The sequence below is a fragment of the Lepidochelys kempii genome, chromosome 14, assembly GCF_965140265.1.
Source record: "Lepidochelys kempii isolate rLepKem1 chromosome 14, rLepKem1.hap2, whole genome shotgun sequence".
Classification (NCBI taxonomy): Eukaryota; Metazoa; Chordata; order Testudines; family Cheloniidae; genus Lepidochelys; species Lepidochelys kempii.
In genome coordinates this window covers 2804765-2822621 of record NC_133269.1, presented here as the reverse complement: position 1 = coordinate 2822621, position 17857 = coordinate 2804765, and the positions used below count along the sequence as shown (strand labels likewise).

Sequence of the window (17857 nt, the reverse complement as noted above, 5' to 3'; positions counted from 1 at the left end):
TTATTACACCCTTTGGCTTCCAACCCCTTTGGCACCAGTGGGGGGGGGGGAATCAAAGAGAAGGTCAGGACAACTCCCACTGAAGCATGCCTGGGTGGAGGACAACGTACAGCTCTGAGGGGATGAAGAGAAGCTACTGCAGTGCACAGACCCCCATGGGCTGCTTCCCACACCCGGTGGCCGCACCCCTTGGGTATGTGCAGGGCTGCCAGAGGCCGACAGGTTTGGGATGCACTTTAGGATGTAAATGCTAGGGCAGCTCCAAGGAGCTCTTTGCATGCAGCTGCACCCCACCCCCACCCAGCTCTGTCCTGCCACTTGTTCCCCGTTCCAGACCAGGGCTCTTCTCCCTTCCACTCTGCAAATTGACTAGTCCCCCCTGCTGAGCCCATGGGCCAAGGTGGTCTGCCCCCACCCTTCCCCGCAGGCTTCAGAGCCCGAGCTGGAACATCTCCTCAGTTTTAGGGCCGTAGCAGAAGCTTGCAGCTGTACACCTGGGTGCTAAGAGAGGCTGCTATGGGGTTTCCCCCCATGGTGTAGATGTACCCGTACATGGTGCTGAGGGTGTTGACCAGAGATCCTATTCTTGTTTGACAGTCAGGCTGGGTGAGGCAAACATGGGGGGAAAAGCACAAGTGAGGTTAAAACTTGGCACAGTTCAACAATTTTAGGCTCAACAGTTACTTGCTAAAGAGCAAATGCTGCCTTCAATCTCCTAGGGCTGCTGGAGTGGTGAGGCACCCAGGAGATGCGTCTCTCACTGGGGCACAGAGACCGCTCAGCACGAAGCCACGAGAGAGGTTCCTGGTGGAGGGGGAGGGATCTTTAAGGAGCTTACTTTCGGAGTATCTGAATGTTGAGTTGCTTCCTGTGAATTGCAACTCCTCTCAGCTCTGAGGGCTGCACTTCTGTGCCCAGAGGCCCTGGTTGCAGGCAAGGAGCCTTGGAGGGTCCCCTTAAAGTCTTGCTCGGTAACACTCCCAGCCTGGCTGCAAAGCAAGAGCTGGAGCCTTTCTGTGGTGCTGGTCCTCTGCTCCTCCCCCCCTTTTAAAGCCGGTGCTCCAGGGTTTCACTGCGGCTCCTTGCATGCCCTCAGTGTCTTGAAACACTCGGTCTAGCAAAATGTAACCTAAGGAGAAGCATGCTGAACGGTCCCCATAGGGGTCAGGTGGGCTGGAGTGCGTGCATGTAGGGGGTGGGGTTCAGGAAACCCAGGACAGAACAGTTTGATTAAGGCGGAGAAATACAGGGGGGTGGGGGAGGAGGCTATAGGAGCAGGGATCTGGCCCTCCTTTTCTCACTGTGATTCTCTGGGTTATCCCCACACTCACCAAGCAAACACATGAGTCAGCAGCTGCCCCAGTGCTCCCTGGGCCAGAGAGCAGGGTAGAGGCCTTGCTGGCCAACACACTACTAGTACGAAGTCTCTGTTTAAAATCCAGAGCCTCAGACCCCAGCACTAACCCAGGAACAGTGGCTCAGCCTTCCAGCAGTGCTACGGGAAGGGTAATCGCTCCTCTCCCCAAGGCCCAGCTGCCTGGTACAGCACCAGCTCTCCGCTTTACATCGTGGCTTGGTTTCCGGCGAGAAGATTAAACTCCCTGTTTTCAAGCCAAAGCGATTCGTTTCCCACCTAATTTATGCAGATTCTCAGTTTACTTTTTTCCTAGGATGCTGGAGAATTGATTTCACATGAAAGAAATGAAAAGGTGACTTACTGACTCACCAGGGATTATTTAACTCTCTTTGTTCTGGCAAAGCAGAGAGGTGGATCAGAGCCTGCAGCACCCGCCCCCCTCCCCAAATCTCAGACTCAAAAAAGAACTTCAGGATTAGGGGGGGGAAGTGCAAAAAGGTATCTGGGGTGAGAGTGGAGCTCCTGGAAGAGGCTTAAACCAGCAGGTGCTATGCAAGGAAACCTCCCCTGCCCTCCCGCCAATGCTGCTCACTACTAGCCTCCAGGACCCACGAATACAACAGGCCTTGGCGACTGCTGAACAAAAGGCCACCAATCAGGCATCCAGGACTAGATGGAGGCTACCAAACTAATGGTCACAATGCTGACCCGCAGCTCTGCAGAGTGGAGGGCAATGAACATTAACGCTATGACCACCCCCTATTATTTAACTACTGATAATGTAGGTTTTCTAACCCTACATGTCAGACGCCGGGGAAAAGACCGTGCAAAACAGCAATAAAGTGCCAATCACCAGAGGTGCGTCTGATGCGGTGAAAGTCAACGTGACCCAGTGACAGACGACGACGCTGGGACTCACTGAAAACCTAAAACCAAGGTGGGTCATTATTTAAAGGGGAGAATTCTAAAAAGCAGGAATAGGCCAATGATGCTCATTGCCCAGACACGGAAGCATGAAACCAGAATGCTGCACCTGTCCTGCCCCAGCAGTGCGGGAGGGAGGGGGGGAGATGGGGCAGGTGCTATGCATCGAGCCGTGCAGATATAGGTGTGGCTAGAGAAACGGGCACATGGAGCTTTATACGGAATGACAGTGTAGGAATAGGAATCCATTTCAGGAGCCCCAGGGAGGCAGAGAAGCTTCCACCAATGGGTTCAGGTGCAAGTGAGGAGCTGTGCTCTGAACTGACTGGCATTGCCTGGCCATGGACATTGGTGAAGGACAAGTCAGTGCCCGTCCAGTGTTTGCACTGATTGATCTGCTCACTGTGACCATCAGTGACCCATTTTTCTCCCTCCCTCATCAGTTCATTAGTATGGTGCTGGGCCCCCGGCTTCGGGCCAGTCAGTACATAGCACTGCAAGAACGAGGGGTTTGGCACATAAAACTGTGAACTTACTAACTAGTCAGGGACATCAAAACCTGGCCACTTCAACATCGGGGCTGTAATGGAAACAAAAGGCAGTTTGTAGGATGTGTTTAATACGCACACAGCAGCCTTAGTGAGAAATAAAAAGGGTATTTGGTTAAGGAGAGAAGCAGCTAGGCTGGGAGCCGGCTGCTCCCCTGAGATTTGCTCCACTCCCAGGAGATGTTACTGGCTGGGTTAACATGCTTCTTGAGACACAGGATGCAAAAAAGAAAAAGTTGTATTTGTTATTAATAATTATCACTGATACAAACTCTTAAAACACAAACTCTTCCTCATCACAACCCCCTCGTGAAGATTACAATTAAGTTAGATCCTCTACATGTCAGCCATGGGAAAGTTACCCTGCAGCATTCCCACCCTGCACTGGACTCTTCTCAGAACTCAGACTTTCCCCTTCATTTAAGTTTGCAGAGGAAAAAAAAAATAGGACCATTTACTTTCAATTAACAGCATTCAAACCTCCTGAGTGACACCCAAATGCAGTTTGGAAAGAGCTGCATTTGGTTTTGTGGTATTACACACAAGCCATATTGCAAAGCAACTAATTCTAGGTTTATCCTGTACTGGAGATCAGCAAGCCATTCACCTGCAACAGCGAGTCTTTCAAGACAAATCAAGACACTGGCTTAGCATCGGGACTATGCATTTAAACACTGTTGCAGCTGCTTTCATTCAGCAATGGACTTTAATGCAAGCTGCCAGACCTGAAAACTGACCAGAGAAACTGGGCAAGGAGAAAAGTCATTTTCTGGCCCTCCAATATCATGGGGAATGGGAAAAAAAATATGGCAGAGGCAGTTTGGTGATTGGTCAGTGATATAGGCAGGAAAGCTGAAAAAACCACCAAGGCCCAACTCAATGCAATAAATAAAACTTTTATTCAAACAATAACTCAGTACAGGGCACATTTCTCTTCAGCTTTTAAAAAAGGTTTTCAGCACTTTACAATCTTCATACAAGTTTTGCTAATTTTCTACATTCATTCATTTAGCACGGAATATCCTGGATTAAAAATCTTTAGCAAAATTATGACATCAACACAGGAGGTTCTTACTACATATGCCCATAGTCTATTATAGAAAACAAAAAAAAACCCCTTTTCTGTGTGTGTGTGTGTGTGTGTCTCTGTGTGTGTGTATGTGTGTATGTGTATATTGCCAGCAATGTCCTAGTAAACAGGCATGTAAAGAGGTTTTAAAAATCACAGAAAGAGGAAGTGTGTACAGCTTTGCAATGAAGAAGACTTTCACCGGAACTGAAAGGGTTAAGTCTGTACTCTGGGTGTGAGCCACTTACTGACTTCTCCGCACTCAGTGATTGAAGAAGCAATACCAGTAGCCATTAATTCCAATCCTACCGTGTTTGTCTCTGAAGTTATCAAGACACACAAAGAAGATTGACAGGATTTAGGAAGTTAAACACTGGAATTCTTCTCCCCCCCACACCACCCCAAGAAAAACCAAACCAACACACAGTTGTTTTTTAAAGTCCAATTTCAAAATGCAAAAAGTCTTTGGATTGCTCTGGCAAGCTGCATAATACCATGATTTATCCCCCAGAGCACGAGCGTGAGGTAACAATACCTCGCTACAAAATATACAACAAAAGAAAGAATGAACCTTCCAACAATGCTGGTTGAGTCAGCCCTGGTGGTTTAATTAGATGGAGCAGAGTAACTGTCCAACCCCCACCAAGAACCAACTATTTCTATCTGAGGTCTAAACCTCAGCACTATCCACTTTTCTTAAAGCAACCTTGTAAAGTTTGGTTGAGTTAAAGTGGATGCCACCCAGAGAGGGAAATGACCAAACCTCTCTGGCGTCTACACCTGCCTTCCCCGTACAAAACAGGAAATTGGCATCTGAATGAAGTGGAAAAGATAGTTAAAGTAACAGTACGTATACCATAGGCCATGCGTATTTGTTCAGTGTTGGAAATGGTTTCTTCTATTTTGTTAATACAGTGTGGCTCATGTTAAGCCTCAGAAAAGGGATAGTGCATCTTTGAACATTCACAAAGTACAAAAACTGGTTCTGCCCAGTAACTGTAAACTGCATCCAGGCTGCTCCAAAAATTAGCACACACAGTTTGGCAGTTTCCGCTCTGAAAGGCTTCACAAAACAAGGGCATTGTAAACATCAGGGAGGGGAAGGTAGCAGCACCATGGTTTCCTTGGATGATCACAAGAGTTAAAAATCCAAAACTAAGAAGAAGTATAAAAGGAGAAAAGAAAAGAGGGAAAGAAGCAGAAAGCTCTTCAAAGCAGCAGTTGCCATTTCTAGTCAGGTGTCCTCAGACAGTGGATACCAAAGTGCCATTGCCACTGTGGAATAGAAAGCACAGGAAGACTGCCAGACTGCACTTCACTGCAAAGAGCGTCAGATGGACAACAAGCTTATTGCAATGCAGTATCCCTTTTCTGGAGCTCAGGTTAGTCCTCACTTTACCCTACAACTTCCCTAAAGCAGGGGGCTGAGAACACAGAGCGCAATACACTTTTGCTTAAAGCGAACCATCTCGAGAGCTCTCCATGCTCGACTTCTCTGGGTGTTCCCCAGCGAGGGAGAGGAACCACATGCAGCCCTGGCGTTCAGGTTCAGATCCTACTCATCACAACAGGTTGCCATTTCACTCACAACATGACAAAAAAGTGGGAGGTTTCTTCTATTTTTGTTTAGAAATATTTCAGGTCCTCCCACCAATGCAGGGCTCAAACTAACGAACCCCAATCCCAGGGCAAGAGGCTGCATTTCCTCTAGCAATGAGAGCGTTCCGAACGCAGGCAGGAGGGCCTGCATTTTGGAGACAGACCTTCCCATTCTGTTCTAGTTTGGGCTGAGTCCCCATTGGGGTGAGAGAGTGGAGTGAGTTTCGAGAGGGGAAAGTACCAAGAGAAGATACTGGACGTTCCTAGAGTAAGGCTGCCCCAGTTTGAACCAGTGGCATGTGAAGTTGGCTGTGCTGATGTTCCCTTCAGCTTAGCCTGCTTTTGAGAAACGAGAACTCCTCATCTGATCCAGAGTCTCTGAGCCAAGTAGTGACCCTGGGAGAGGCCACAGCTGTCCTTGGAACAGGCCGACAAGCTAGATACGTTTGGACTTTAAGAGACTCTTGGTCGCCCCATGCTCAGAGATGACAAATTCAGATTGATTAACACCTAAAATTATCCAACTCCATCATTAACTCTGTATACTTCTAAACTGCCACATCTAGCATCACCTACTTGCACCACCTGAGTGCCAATGTATACCCACCTCCCAGAATGCATCCTGCCAAGGGATACTGCAGCGTTGTTTGCTGTATCCAGCACTCTGAACATTACGATTCACTTTATTGAACACGATGTGAAATAGAGAGGCTTACCTGCTTCCACCTCTCGTCCCATAGTCCTCAAGACCCTAAGGGAGAAAAAGAGAAACCAACCGTGAGACGGCAGAGAGACAGGCTTTGCCATTAGATGGCACTGGAAGGACACAAGAACAGAAGCAAATGCACTGGGCCCCGATGGCTTTCAGGCTCAGAGCCGAAGCATCTGGGTATTAGAAAGTGGATAGTGATGAAGGTGATTTAAATGAGGTTTAATGCATCATGGAGTAAAGTGACACTCTTCTCTGCAGAGCGTGTAACTTTACACAAGGCGGGTTACAGCAAAGGCAGAGGGAATCTAGCTCCTGCTGTCCAGCTCCACCTTGCTGCAGAGATCCCGTAGCTATCAAGGAGCGTCACACGCACTTTGAAAGGGACAAAAGAAGAAGTTAGGCACACACTGGTGACATGGTCTGTGAAAAATGTGTTTCTCTCGTAACCGAATCCCACCAGAAATTGCAGCGCTGCGGGCTGTCGGCTGCTTGGACTGGTACTGAATAGCATGATGCTGTGGGTGGCCGGGGAGGACAGAAAGCGGCAGCCTACAGCCTTCTGTGGAAGAGATGGATGGGACACTCTGGTGCAGGGCACCCTGGCCATTCCATGCAGGGTGCCAGGATCCAGGCAGCGGGAGAAGGGGGGCCGGCAGAGGAGACTGCAGTAGCTCTGGGTTATGAGTCAAGACCAATGAGTCCTGCACCTGCTACCCAGGTCCCTGGGATCTGAGAAGCAGGCTCTGGCCAGTCCGGGAACACATTATTTGAGATACAAATCTCTCTCCTCGCCAAACACCCCTGCAAAGAGCCAGTTCCTCGTTCAGCTCACCTGGCTCCAGCTAGCAAGATGCGAGGCTGTTCCCCCACTCTGCGTCAGCTGCAGGCACAGAAGTAGGGCTGTTTCCCAGCTTGGGCATAGCCCTTCGCAAGCTCCTTTTGGAGTGGCCCAGGAGTGAACAGGCCAGTCCCCTGCTCACTGCCTCAAGAAGGGGCAAATTTCAGACTTGGGAAGCTTGGCCCATCCTGGGACTTGCAGTCTGGCTGTGGCAGCTGGCGCTGCGTGGCCCCATGCTGGAGCCAGCCTCAGATCTACTGAACGTCAACACTTGCTTCTCGTCTGTTCCAGTCAAGTAACAGAATGATTATTTTTTAGTCAGTTTGCGGGGCCTGCTGGGCATGTCAGTGCCCAGGACCCACGGTAATTCAGACATGGCCCAGGAAGCTGGGGGAGGGTGGTTCTGAACCGAGAGGTTGGTTTTTCTCAAGTCAAAACCCTGCCCTGTGTCCCTGGCCTGATGCGGCCATTCTGCCTAGTTACCTCTTGACTACGAATACCAACCCCAACTCCCCGCCTAGAATTTCCTGCCTCACAACCCTACGTGGTCTCATGCTGCTCTGTCCAGCAAGGACAAAGGATCAACTTACTCATCTCAGGAGTTCTTTAAAGCTCTTGTCACAGCCCCTTGCTAATGTAACTGCTGGTCTCGGGTGGGGCTGGGCTGGAGCCCTAGGGGCTTTCTTCACCTCAAAAAAAAAAAAAAAAATCTATGGATACGACCCGTGAGGAACTCATTTCTGGTGGGAGGCTCTCATGGAAGCAGCAAGTGTTGTCGATTGGGAGTTTATGCTGCCATTTTGTGCCATTCTGTGTGTCTCACCCATCTTCTCCAAGTCAGCCAATTGGCTCATCTTCTCCAGTCACTTTGGCTTTTCTCTCCCACTGTAAGTTTTGAAGGGAGAGTTTTTTAGTTCCCCTCAGAGAGGGACTGGAAGGAGAAAGATCATGGAGCCCTGAGTAAGCTACAAAGAATCTGGCAAAAACAGCCAAGGCTGGTAAACCCCAATGGAAACATCGCTTTCGTTTGGACTTACAGTTGACCTAGTGTAAGGCTTGTAGTGAGCAGATGGCAGTTGGCACAGGCCACGGGAGTATTCTTTAATTGCACAACCATAGGGCATAAGGTAGTCCTATAAATAATGAACACAGGCCTGTTGGAGAGTAACCCTCATTCATTTGCAATAGGCCAACATCAAAGTAAAACATTTAAAATAAAATTAAAACCCTCCCAGAGTTCAGCACATTTACTTCCACTCTTCATGGTGCAAAAGCCAGGGCTCCCACCAGTACGAGGGCCACACAGACGCCAGTAAGTAAAACTCTCATCCCACTCACTGCTGCACATTACAGAACCCAGGGAAGGCCACTCTGTTCAGTATGGGGAGAAAACTGGCACAGGTTGTCTCCTTGGGGGTGCACTCCCTACGTTCCCTGGTTTAGTGCATTCCCTCTTCCCAGCTGACCGGCATTCCACATGCCCATCCTTTGTGGGCACATCTGAACAGCCAATGAGAGCAAGCCAACAGGTTGAGGCAGGTGCCCGTACCTAGAGCAGAGCTAAAGGCACGCAGGAACACTGCCCTGGATTAATATAGTGACCCACAGCGGCTGCAGAAAGGAGTCTGGAAATCATTGTCTGATTTGCTACATTAAATGGGGATTCAACAGCCTGAAGCTGCCTGAAGATGGGGGTAGGAGAAAGGCTGTGTTGATGCTTTTGGGGTTTGTTTGTTTTTTAAAACCCTTCCCCAAGTGTTTTCTCCAAATGCAACCATGCCCCTTATTTAGTTAAGGCCAGAACAACAATGTCCAAGAGGGCCTAAAAGAGTTAGGAGCCTAGGCCCCATTTTGAAAAGTGACTTTGGGCCAGATTTTTAATGGTATTTAGGTGCCTAATTCCCATTATTTCAATAGAAGTTCAGCACCTAAATACCTTTAAAAATCTGGCCCATGGGAGCCAAAGGCTCATCAAAAGTCAATAGTATTTAGGCTCCCAAGTCATGTATGAAAATGGGACTTGGTGAAATTTTCAAAAGCGCCCAAGAGTGTCTATTGTGAACGGAAAAACATCGGGTACAACTCCCGCATCCCCAAGGGAAAACACACGACTGATGGAGGGCAGCAACATGCGCTAACGTGACAGCTTCGCCCCTACCCGCACAAGTCACACCGCTGCTGTTAAAGCCATTTCTCACTGCACTCAAGGGCTGCTCAGTATAACTCTCCCCCGCCCCGCCATACTCCAGAACATCTGCTCTCCATGCAGCTCTCCCCCTGGAGCGAGCTGCTCCCCAGCTGCCAGCAATGACGAAGTGATTAACGTGTACTTGCTCTCGGCAGCCACAGGCTACCCATCCCCCGGGCTCCCAGCACCTCACCTGGGAGAAGGCAGGCACTGCCATGCTGTATGGTCTCTGTTTGAAAGTGCCAACAGGCTGTGGGGGGAAGACCCGTGATGAGGACACAGCGTAGTCTGGCGGCGGGATGGCGATGTCGTCCTTATCCAGCAGGTTGCCGGTGCTGCTGCTTTTCCCTTGTTGCAAGCTACAAACAGGAAAAATAATAAAATCAACCGCCACCCACCCACGCTTGCCCTGCCATTGCTGGGCTCCCCGGGACCCTGCCCAGTGGCACTGGTGCTAGCCATATATTTAGCGCAGCAGCCCAGGTGTCACGGGGGCCTCAAGCAGGGAGCACAGCGAAGTCACGTGGCACATTTTATCCTAGACGCTCACTAACCAGTGGCAATTATTTATCTTTCACAATTGTGACCGAGTTCTATGCAGACATGCAGGGCTGCTGTAGCCATGTTGGGCCCAGGGAATTAGAGAGATAAGGTAGGTGAGAATCTCTTTTATTAGACCCACTTCTGTTGGTGAGAGAGAGAGAGACAGACACAGACAAGCTTTGGAGCATACATCAAGCTCTTCTGGGAGAGCTGGTTTCTCCTCTACAGTCAGTCACTTCTCCAGCAGATAACACTAATCCAGTGGTTCTCAGCCTTCCCTGTATCAGGGCTCCCCTTCTGTTTAGCAGTAATGGGCAGGGAAATCACAACCTCCCACACTGTAATCCTTTTAAAGGCATTTCTAATGCAGCCGACACCACGGATACCACTCAGAATCCACAGCTAAACCCCACTGGGGCATGGAGACCAGCTCGGAGAGAATTTCATGAAGACTTTTGTATTTCTCCACAAAGCTGGCATTAAGCCCTGACCACCACCTTGCTGCCCACTGGAAAATAAATCTCCCCGTTTCATTCAGGTTGCAATGCACTCCACAGCACAGGAAAGACTCCCCTTATGTCGGACAGCCGGCAGAGGGAGGTGCCACGTGTTTTGGCCCAGCCCGCCTGGTCTATATTTGCCCCTCAGCTCCCTGCACCACTGTAATGGAACCCAACTCATAAGCCCTTTATGCTGATCACCTGAAAGCCTCCCAATGCCCCTAAGGGAGAGAGTCTCCCCCCATCCCCGGTGCCTCCTAGGACATCCTGAGCCTTTTCCTTGGTTGTTCCGGCACCATATGACCAGGTCTGATGCAATGCACGTCTGGTGAGGAGTCTCACTTCCCTGCGCATTTCTCTGGGTTCCTCAACTACAGACAACATCTGAAAATCTCACAACGTTTCTATAATAGGACTGGCTCAACAGCTGAGAAAAGCACAGTCCATCACCGCCTTGGGCCCCATACGCACGCTGGTCAGCGCTGGGAGCTTTTCCCCAGACGCAAAGGAACGTCACCAGGTACCACGCAGCACCAGCAGCTGGGACAGCATGTTTTTTAAAGGGGTGTTTTTACCTCATATGCAACCTGTCGCTTCCATCGCTGTCAAGAACCCGTGTGTAGGAGAAAGGGAACCAGCCTCTCCTGTAAGGCAGAGCCACAAGACAGAGTCAAACCTAGCCTCTCAGGCGGAGATGTGCGGAGGGAGGAATCTATGAACATTACTCTCCGGCTACACGCCACACTACACTGTGACAGAAGAGACCATCATTCGGATCATGGCTTTCTAGGGGTGCTACACGCACTGCAAACCAATAAAGTCAAGTGTGGTAAAAACTCCGGATCTTAGGAATACTATTCAATGAGGCCCATTCCCTGCCTAGAACACCCCCTCTCAGATTCTCCCTCCTCTCTGCCCCCGGGGTAAATGTGGGAGGACTTTTGCAGGCAACAGGACTGGGTTTTTTTAAATGTAAGATTCCAGGTTTTGTATGCTGGACTAAAATTGCTTCTCACTCCCGGGCCATTAGGAGCAGGCTGCTGGCCCCAGCAGCAGTCCCAGCCAGGTCAGATCTCTGCCAAGACCATCTGGAGCGTTTGCTTTATTGGGAGGCTCTGTGGCGCTGGAAGGAGGTTATTTAAGGTTGCTGGTATTACGGATAGTGCTGCACAAGCACTCCATGATTCTGCCGTTAGCAGTGGCCCCACGCTCAGCCCCCCCATGTGTGACACTGAAGTGAAATGGGGATCAAGGGTCAAGATGAGAAGCCCAGTCGTCCCAGCACTCAAAAGCCTGGCCTTGCTCCACAGGTCGGTGCTTTACCAAACACCAGCCAGCAAAGCCGGTATTTCGTCTTGCTCAGAATTTTCAACCTCCCACAGTAACCAAGTGGCACGATGGGATGCCAGGAAAAACTGGCTAGCAGCTAAGCAGTTTTGGTGCGCCAGCCACTCCAATTTTAAGAGTTAGGTGCTGATGGCATCTGTAGTTCTAGGGAGTTCACAGACGCTCACATTTTTGTTTTCTCACTCTCCCCGTAGTGCCATCCATCTCGGGCCTCTGGCACCAGGAGCGTGATGAGGTCTCCATCCTTGAAGCTCAGGAGGGTGGTGTTATCACCAGCAGCATGAGAGAAAATGGCTTGTACTCTTGTCCTGCCATTCCTCTCGAGCCCAGCAGCCATGGAACTGGAGCGTGGCAAGGTCTTGTTTTCAGCTGGTGAGACACAAAGAAAGCCCCAAAATCTCAGACCACTTGGCTGATCAGGTCCTAGGCAGTTTCTACTGTGGCATTTAGAGTCATTAATCTACCCAAGGCTCAGCCAGTATTGCAATTAAGGAAAACAAACCCCCTTTTAGCTAGTACAGCTCAGACCCGCCCAGATTCTTGGCTATTCTCTTATTTAAGCTGTCTGTTATAAAGACCTTAAGTGAATGTACTTAGTGGACCCAGTCTGATTTGTGCAGTTCCTCTGACTCTCCCCCCAATGGAGAGTATTTAGGCAAACGGTCAGAACATTAACTTAATGGCTACCCCCCCATTCGACATTCCTCGTTTCACACCTTCGATGCAATGGATGCAGTTCTATGCTAAGGTATTACTTGAATATTATGCAAATAGGTCTATTTGTAATGGTTTACATCCAGGTTTCATTTGTTATTCCAGACACTTTGCTCTGAGATGTTAACATTAGCGAAGGGAAAAACCCAGAGGAAAGAGTTGCGTGATCCTTCTGGAAACATGCCCACGGGGAAGCAGATAAGCGAACTAAAGCAGGTGTGAGGTACTGTCTCTATGCATTGAGATAGGCCTGCAGTCCTATGCAGATGCGTAAGAGGAATAAAGAAAAGGAGGACTTGTGGCACCTTAGAGACTAACAAATTTATTTGAGCATAAGCTTTCGTGAGCTACAGCATAAAGATTCAGAATAAAGACTCAGCAGGCAAGGTCCCACTATCTTTGGCTTAATCCAGTGACCCTATCCCATCATGCAAAGAGACAATCAATCATCATCATGATGTGGTGCCTAGCGGCCCAATCAAGGTCAGGGCCCCATTGTGCCGACGTTGTACAAACACACTCTAAAGAGATGGCTGCAGCCTTGAAGAGTTTACATCCCTCCTCCCGCTCCCAGATTCTTTCAGATTTACTTATCAGAAATCCCGCCATAGGGCTGAAAGTTTTTCCTTCCAAAGGAAGCTGCAACCCAAATCTGCCCCCTTTATTTTCTAATCCTTTGCCCAAAGATGCGTGAAAACGAAGACACTGCCTCACATGGTTGTTGGGAGAGGCCATGCGTTATTGCATCGTTACTAAGGAAGTCAACCATGCTGTTACCGTCACCATGTGACACTTCACGGTCACTAACGGAGGAAGCCATTGTCCCCGCTTTTGTGCCACCTGAGCCCACCTTGCCTCCTCCCACTGCATTAAGGTGCAAAGACCCTTAACTGCTGCTCCTCCTACCTCCGGTCAGCAGCTGACCCATAACCCCCTGGAGAGAAGCGGCTACGTCCCTGCTCTCTGATCTGACAGAGGCTAAATCCTTACTGGTTGCGTAACTGCTTTTCGGTGCGACGCTCTTGCGCACAGGGAGCGTGTTGGAGTACGAGTCACTCAGTTGCTTCTGATGCTGGGGAGGAGATCGGGATTTCGGCTGGGCTGGCTTCATCTCGGACCAGCGGCTGTAGTCCTCGCTCTCAGAGCCCGAGACGCCGTTCATCACAGGAATGGTCTCTTGTGCGGACATGCGCTGAAGGAAGAAAGGGCAATGGGAGATTTCGGCATCAGGGATGTGGAGTCACATAGATGTCACATTTCTGTAAGGGCCCCCCACATGCTTTAGGAGAATACTGTTTGCCATACAGGATCAGGCCCCCCATCTACTGCATCTGGTATCCTGTCTCCAGCCATGGCCTGATCGTAATGCTTTAGGAGGAGAGGTAAAGCCATCCAGGGTGGCTTGAGGGATCAGATCCCTTCCCGATTCCTGCCGTGATCAGTGTAGGCCAAGCAGGCTGAGCTACAAACAACTCTCTCAACAGGATACTAGCATTCAGACAGCCCATTTCTAAGCCCACCCAGAGGATTTCAGTTCAATCCCCTCCAGCAGCAAGTCCCAAAGACTGACTACATCAAGTGGAACATCCTTTGATTTACATTGCCAAGCAGTTTTCACTGGATCATGCAGTTCCCTCTGAGGTTCCCTCCCCAACTCTTCCTGCAAGGCCAAGTAATTCTAGCTTTTGCGGCCCCCCTCACAGGGTTCAAACTGTGGTCCCTGTCTTCCCCTGGAGCTTTGCAAATCCTGGCTGTCTTCATGGGGAGGCACTGAATGTCACCCAAACCTCAAGGACATGATAAAGCAGGATGGTCCATTTCACACTGGCCCTCATCAGCCTCCTTCACAAAAGTGTGCCCTAGGGGATTCCCTGAAAGCCCCACCGCTGAATGTGGTCTAAAGCTTATTGGCAGGTGACTTGCCTGACAGGACTGTGCTAGGCTCACTACACCCATAACGAAAAGGAGGAGGACTTATGGCACCTTAGAGACAAACCAATTTATTTGAGCATAAGCTTTCGTGAGCTCTCTCCCCACTCTATGCATCCGATGAAGTGAGCTGTAGCTCACGAAAGCTTATGCTCAAATAAATTGGTTCGTCTCTAAGGTGCCACAAGTACTCCTTTTCTTTTTGCGAATACAGACTAACACGGCTGCTACTCTGTACACCCATAACGTTACTCAGCCAGGACGGCACCATTGATGCCTTGCACACTTACCCCCACAAAGGGCGCCAACTCTGGTGGGACAGGGAGCGGTTTGGCCCCGGGGATAGGGTCGGAGATGATTAGGTTCGATTTGGACGTGGACAGGGCGCTGGGGATGATTGTGCCGTTGCTGCTGGTGGCCATCTGCTGCATCAGTTGGAGAGCCCGGTCTGGGATCTTGTTGGGATCTGAGCAAGACTGCTGCCAAATCGGGAGCTTCTGTGTCAAGATCTCTTTCCCCTAGAATCAAAGGGGGAAGAGTGAGAATACAAGAGACCTGCAGACAAATCCACTCACCTCTCAGGACGAGGGGCAGAGAATGATCACAGTATAGCTCCCATCTCAAACCAGGCCCCCCCAAGAACACATTCCTCAGACTGGATTCCAGGAGGCATAGAAAGCAGACCACGACGATCATGCCTCTAGAGCCGGCTTGGAGCACAAAAGGGCCACTGGCCCAGATTTCCTCTCTGCCATCTACTGAGAGCAGTAAGTGAGATTTATCTACCTGGGTGTGTAACAAACAGGACAGAGTGCGGCAGCTTACAATAAATATAGGGTGCAGAAAGGCAGGTGAGCCAGTATAGTCTCATGAAAAGTGTAAGGGTATTTCGTTTCCCTAGCTTGCTTTGAGACACTCTGCATGCGGGGCAGCTTGAAGAATGGACTAGCCAAATGAGAAAGGGAAGGAGAGAGCTGGGCTATTCAGTTTATCTGAACTCTCCTGTACACCAAGAAATATATTCCGATCAAAGGCTCAGTTGAGAAGCGTGCACTGGAAGCCACACCAGTTCACTATCCGATACGCAGCAGCGGCCGCCCAGTGACAGCTCCTCACCAGCCTTGCTGAGGAAGAACACGTGTGGTATGGGACTTGGTAGCTCATAAATTGTGTTCGTGCAGCATTCATCGCTTGGCATCCATTGCTATTCCTTGGAGCACAAAGCACGGGGGACACCGCTGCTCTCGCTGGGTGAGCGAGCGGAAAGTCCAAAGTTACTGTTTGGATATTTGGCTGAACTAGCTTGCTGCGTTGTGATGCTGACAAGGCTGTGCCATCCCCCAGGGCCAGCCAGAGCAGACAGGTTTGGGGCATGTTGTAGAAGGGGGTGGCTGGAGGCAGTATTGTACTATTCAATCCTCAGAAGTACCCCCCCACCCCGAAATCTAGAAATTGCTAAGCAGCGGGGGTTGGGGCTCAGCAGGTAAGCTGTCTTCCTGTGGCTGGCTGGGAAGGACTGTTATTCTGAGACAGACTGCAGGCAGAGGGGAGAGTCCCTGCAGCACGTCGCGTCCATGCTGGAAGACTTGCAAGCCTCACCAATAAAAAATGAACTGCAGAGGTGGAATCCCGGGGAGAGTCAGAAGCACCCAGCAGAACAGCGTTGACCACGGCGTATTAAAACAGAGGCAGACGCAGTGTTCGCCATCTGTTGCGCGCAGGGAGGGGAGAAATGCAATGAACCCTCTGGGAACTGGATGGCAGCAGACAGGGGCCTCATTTAGTCTGACAGGGCTGCCCAACCTCGGCAGTCTCCAATCTCGAGGCTTTTGAGGCTGAAGCTCAGTCTTCAGCCTGCCTCAGCCAGCTGCGATTAGGCATTGGAGGCCAGATGCTCTAGGGGTCCCCCATCTTCAGAGGCCATGGCAATGCTCCAGCCCAGAGGTCTGGGGCTGGACTCTGTTTCTAGGTTTTCTTGCCTAAATTAACACCTGTCGCTTCTGTCGAACCGGGGGAATTGGTAGTTTAGTTTCCCAAGGAGGCAAAACCCAGACAATGCTACAGGAATTGCTCCCACATCCAAACACAGAAGGAGCAGGTGCCACCTCTCAAGAGCACACCCACCTAATGGCTTCCCTAATAGGGACACGCACCAGAGAACAATACGTCACCTCTACGAAGGAGCTGTAACGGACTCTGAAGCAGAAGCAGACAAGCTGCCACTTCCAGAAGGCAAATTAACTCATACTCCATTAACAGATGAAGCAGCATTATTGCAGGGTGAAAATTTACCCGTTTGCTTCAAGCTTTACTATTATCTTTGGGCAAATTTAAGTCAGTCCCTAAACCATTTCCATCGGCTTAAGGAAAAGCCCTGATCGATTTACGCCTAGTCTCATTTCCACTGTGTATGTCGAAGCCAATTGACCTCAGCAAAGAGACAGGGGCCTCGCTGCACACGTGACTGTCACAGGCCGTGCCACGTCAGGGGAGACGTAGCGCTGCTTAGGTGGAAATGGCTGTTTGTTAACTTAGCCAGCCTTGGAAATGGGCCTGCCCCCATCCACCCGCGCTGTGGATGAGCCACCTGCAAAACTCCCTCTAACAAAATCTTCCACGTACTTTGCTGCGATAAGCCACAGTGGAAAACCGCAATGAAGTCTGGGTTCCACAAACGAGCAGTTTTAATGTGTGAGGCTGCAGGGACGACTCTTGGAGAGCGCTCTGGAACCGACATCTTTGAACAGGAGAGAGTTACCCCACCCCAACCCCACTTCATCCCATTGTAACATGTGTCGGGTTTTGACTCAGCATATATTCTAGTGTAAGGATAGCGATGACTCACTGGGACTCTTATGTTACTCCCTTATTCAAAGCTCACTCTTGACAGATGGATCTTAGAAGTGAGATGTAGGAAAAAACAGGAATAAGTGGAAGTGTGAGCACACGCAGGCAGCCGGCTGTTGCGTTAAGGGAGCAGCATGCTCGCCAACACGCAGTATCGACCCAAGTGAGCGAACAGAGCACCACAAGGGGGCAAGAGAACTCTGCCCCGAGGTCCCAGCTGACAGGGGAGTGCTCTGGGCTGTCCTCCCCCTGCAGAGCAGTTCCTAAGAGCCGTAGGCAGCGCTAAATGGGCACGTGGGAGCGTGGAACAACAGCCTTCCTATTTAATCCTCTCCTTTGTTAATGATGAGCTGTAAGGTAGCAATCACAATGGCTCACAAAAGGGAGACAGCTCACCACGTTCCCTGCCACTCGCTCGCTGCTCCTCGGAGACAAAGAGCAAACGAGAAGCAGGAATTTTCTTACCTCCCTTCAGGAGGAAGGTCACTGCACCAGGTTTTGGTCTGGTTTTGTGACTCATTAGCTGATCAAACAGGGATGTGACACCCCCCCCCCCCTTTAAGCCTGTGTACTCCATCCCACAGTGACTAATGACGGCTCAGAGACCACAGGAGCATCCCGGAGAGGTGTGTGCTGCCTCAGCTGGGCTGCGCTAGGCAGAGGTGCCAGAGAAGGGGCTGGCATCTTTAAGGGAAAGCTGGGCCACGATGTGCTGCTGCTCTGCCCTCGCCAGTCTCTGTCG

The 17857-nt window shown here is 50.2% G+C and overlaps 1 protein-coding gene across 10 annotated transcripts in view; it reads right to left on the bottom strand.

The window, feature by feature from the left end:
• Window positions 1–17857, bottom strand: part of BAIAP2 (BAR/IMD domain containing adaptor protein 2) — an 88760-nt gene that overhangs the window by 5338 nt on the left and 65565 nt on the right. For 3 of the 10 annotated variants that reach the window (XM_073311967.1, XM_073311976.1, XM_073311977.1), the window contains 7 exons: window positions 14559–14786; window positions 13330–13531; window positions 11793–11994; window positions 10854–10922; window positions 9429–9594; window positions 8085–8180; window positions 6214–6248 (listed from right to left, as the gene is read on the bottom strand). In XM_073311967.1, coding sequence (XP_073168068.1) covers window positions 6214–6248; window positions 8085–8180; window positions 9429–9594; window positions 10854–10922; window positions 11793–11994; window positions 13330–13531; window positions 14559–14786 — 998 coding nt within the window. The other 7 variants (XM_073311971.1, XM_073311970.1, XM_073311974.1 and 4 more) reach the window with 7 other exon arrangements.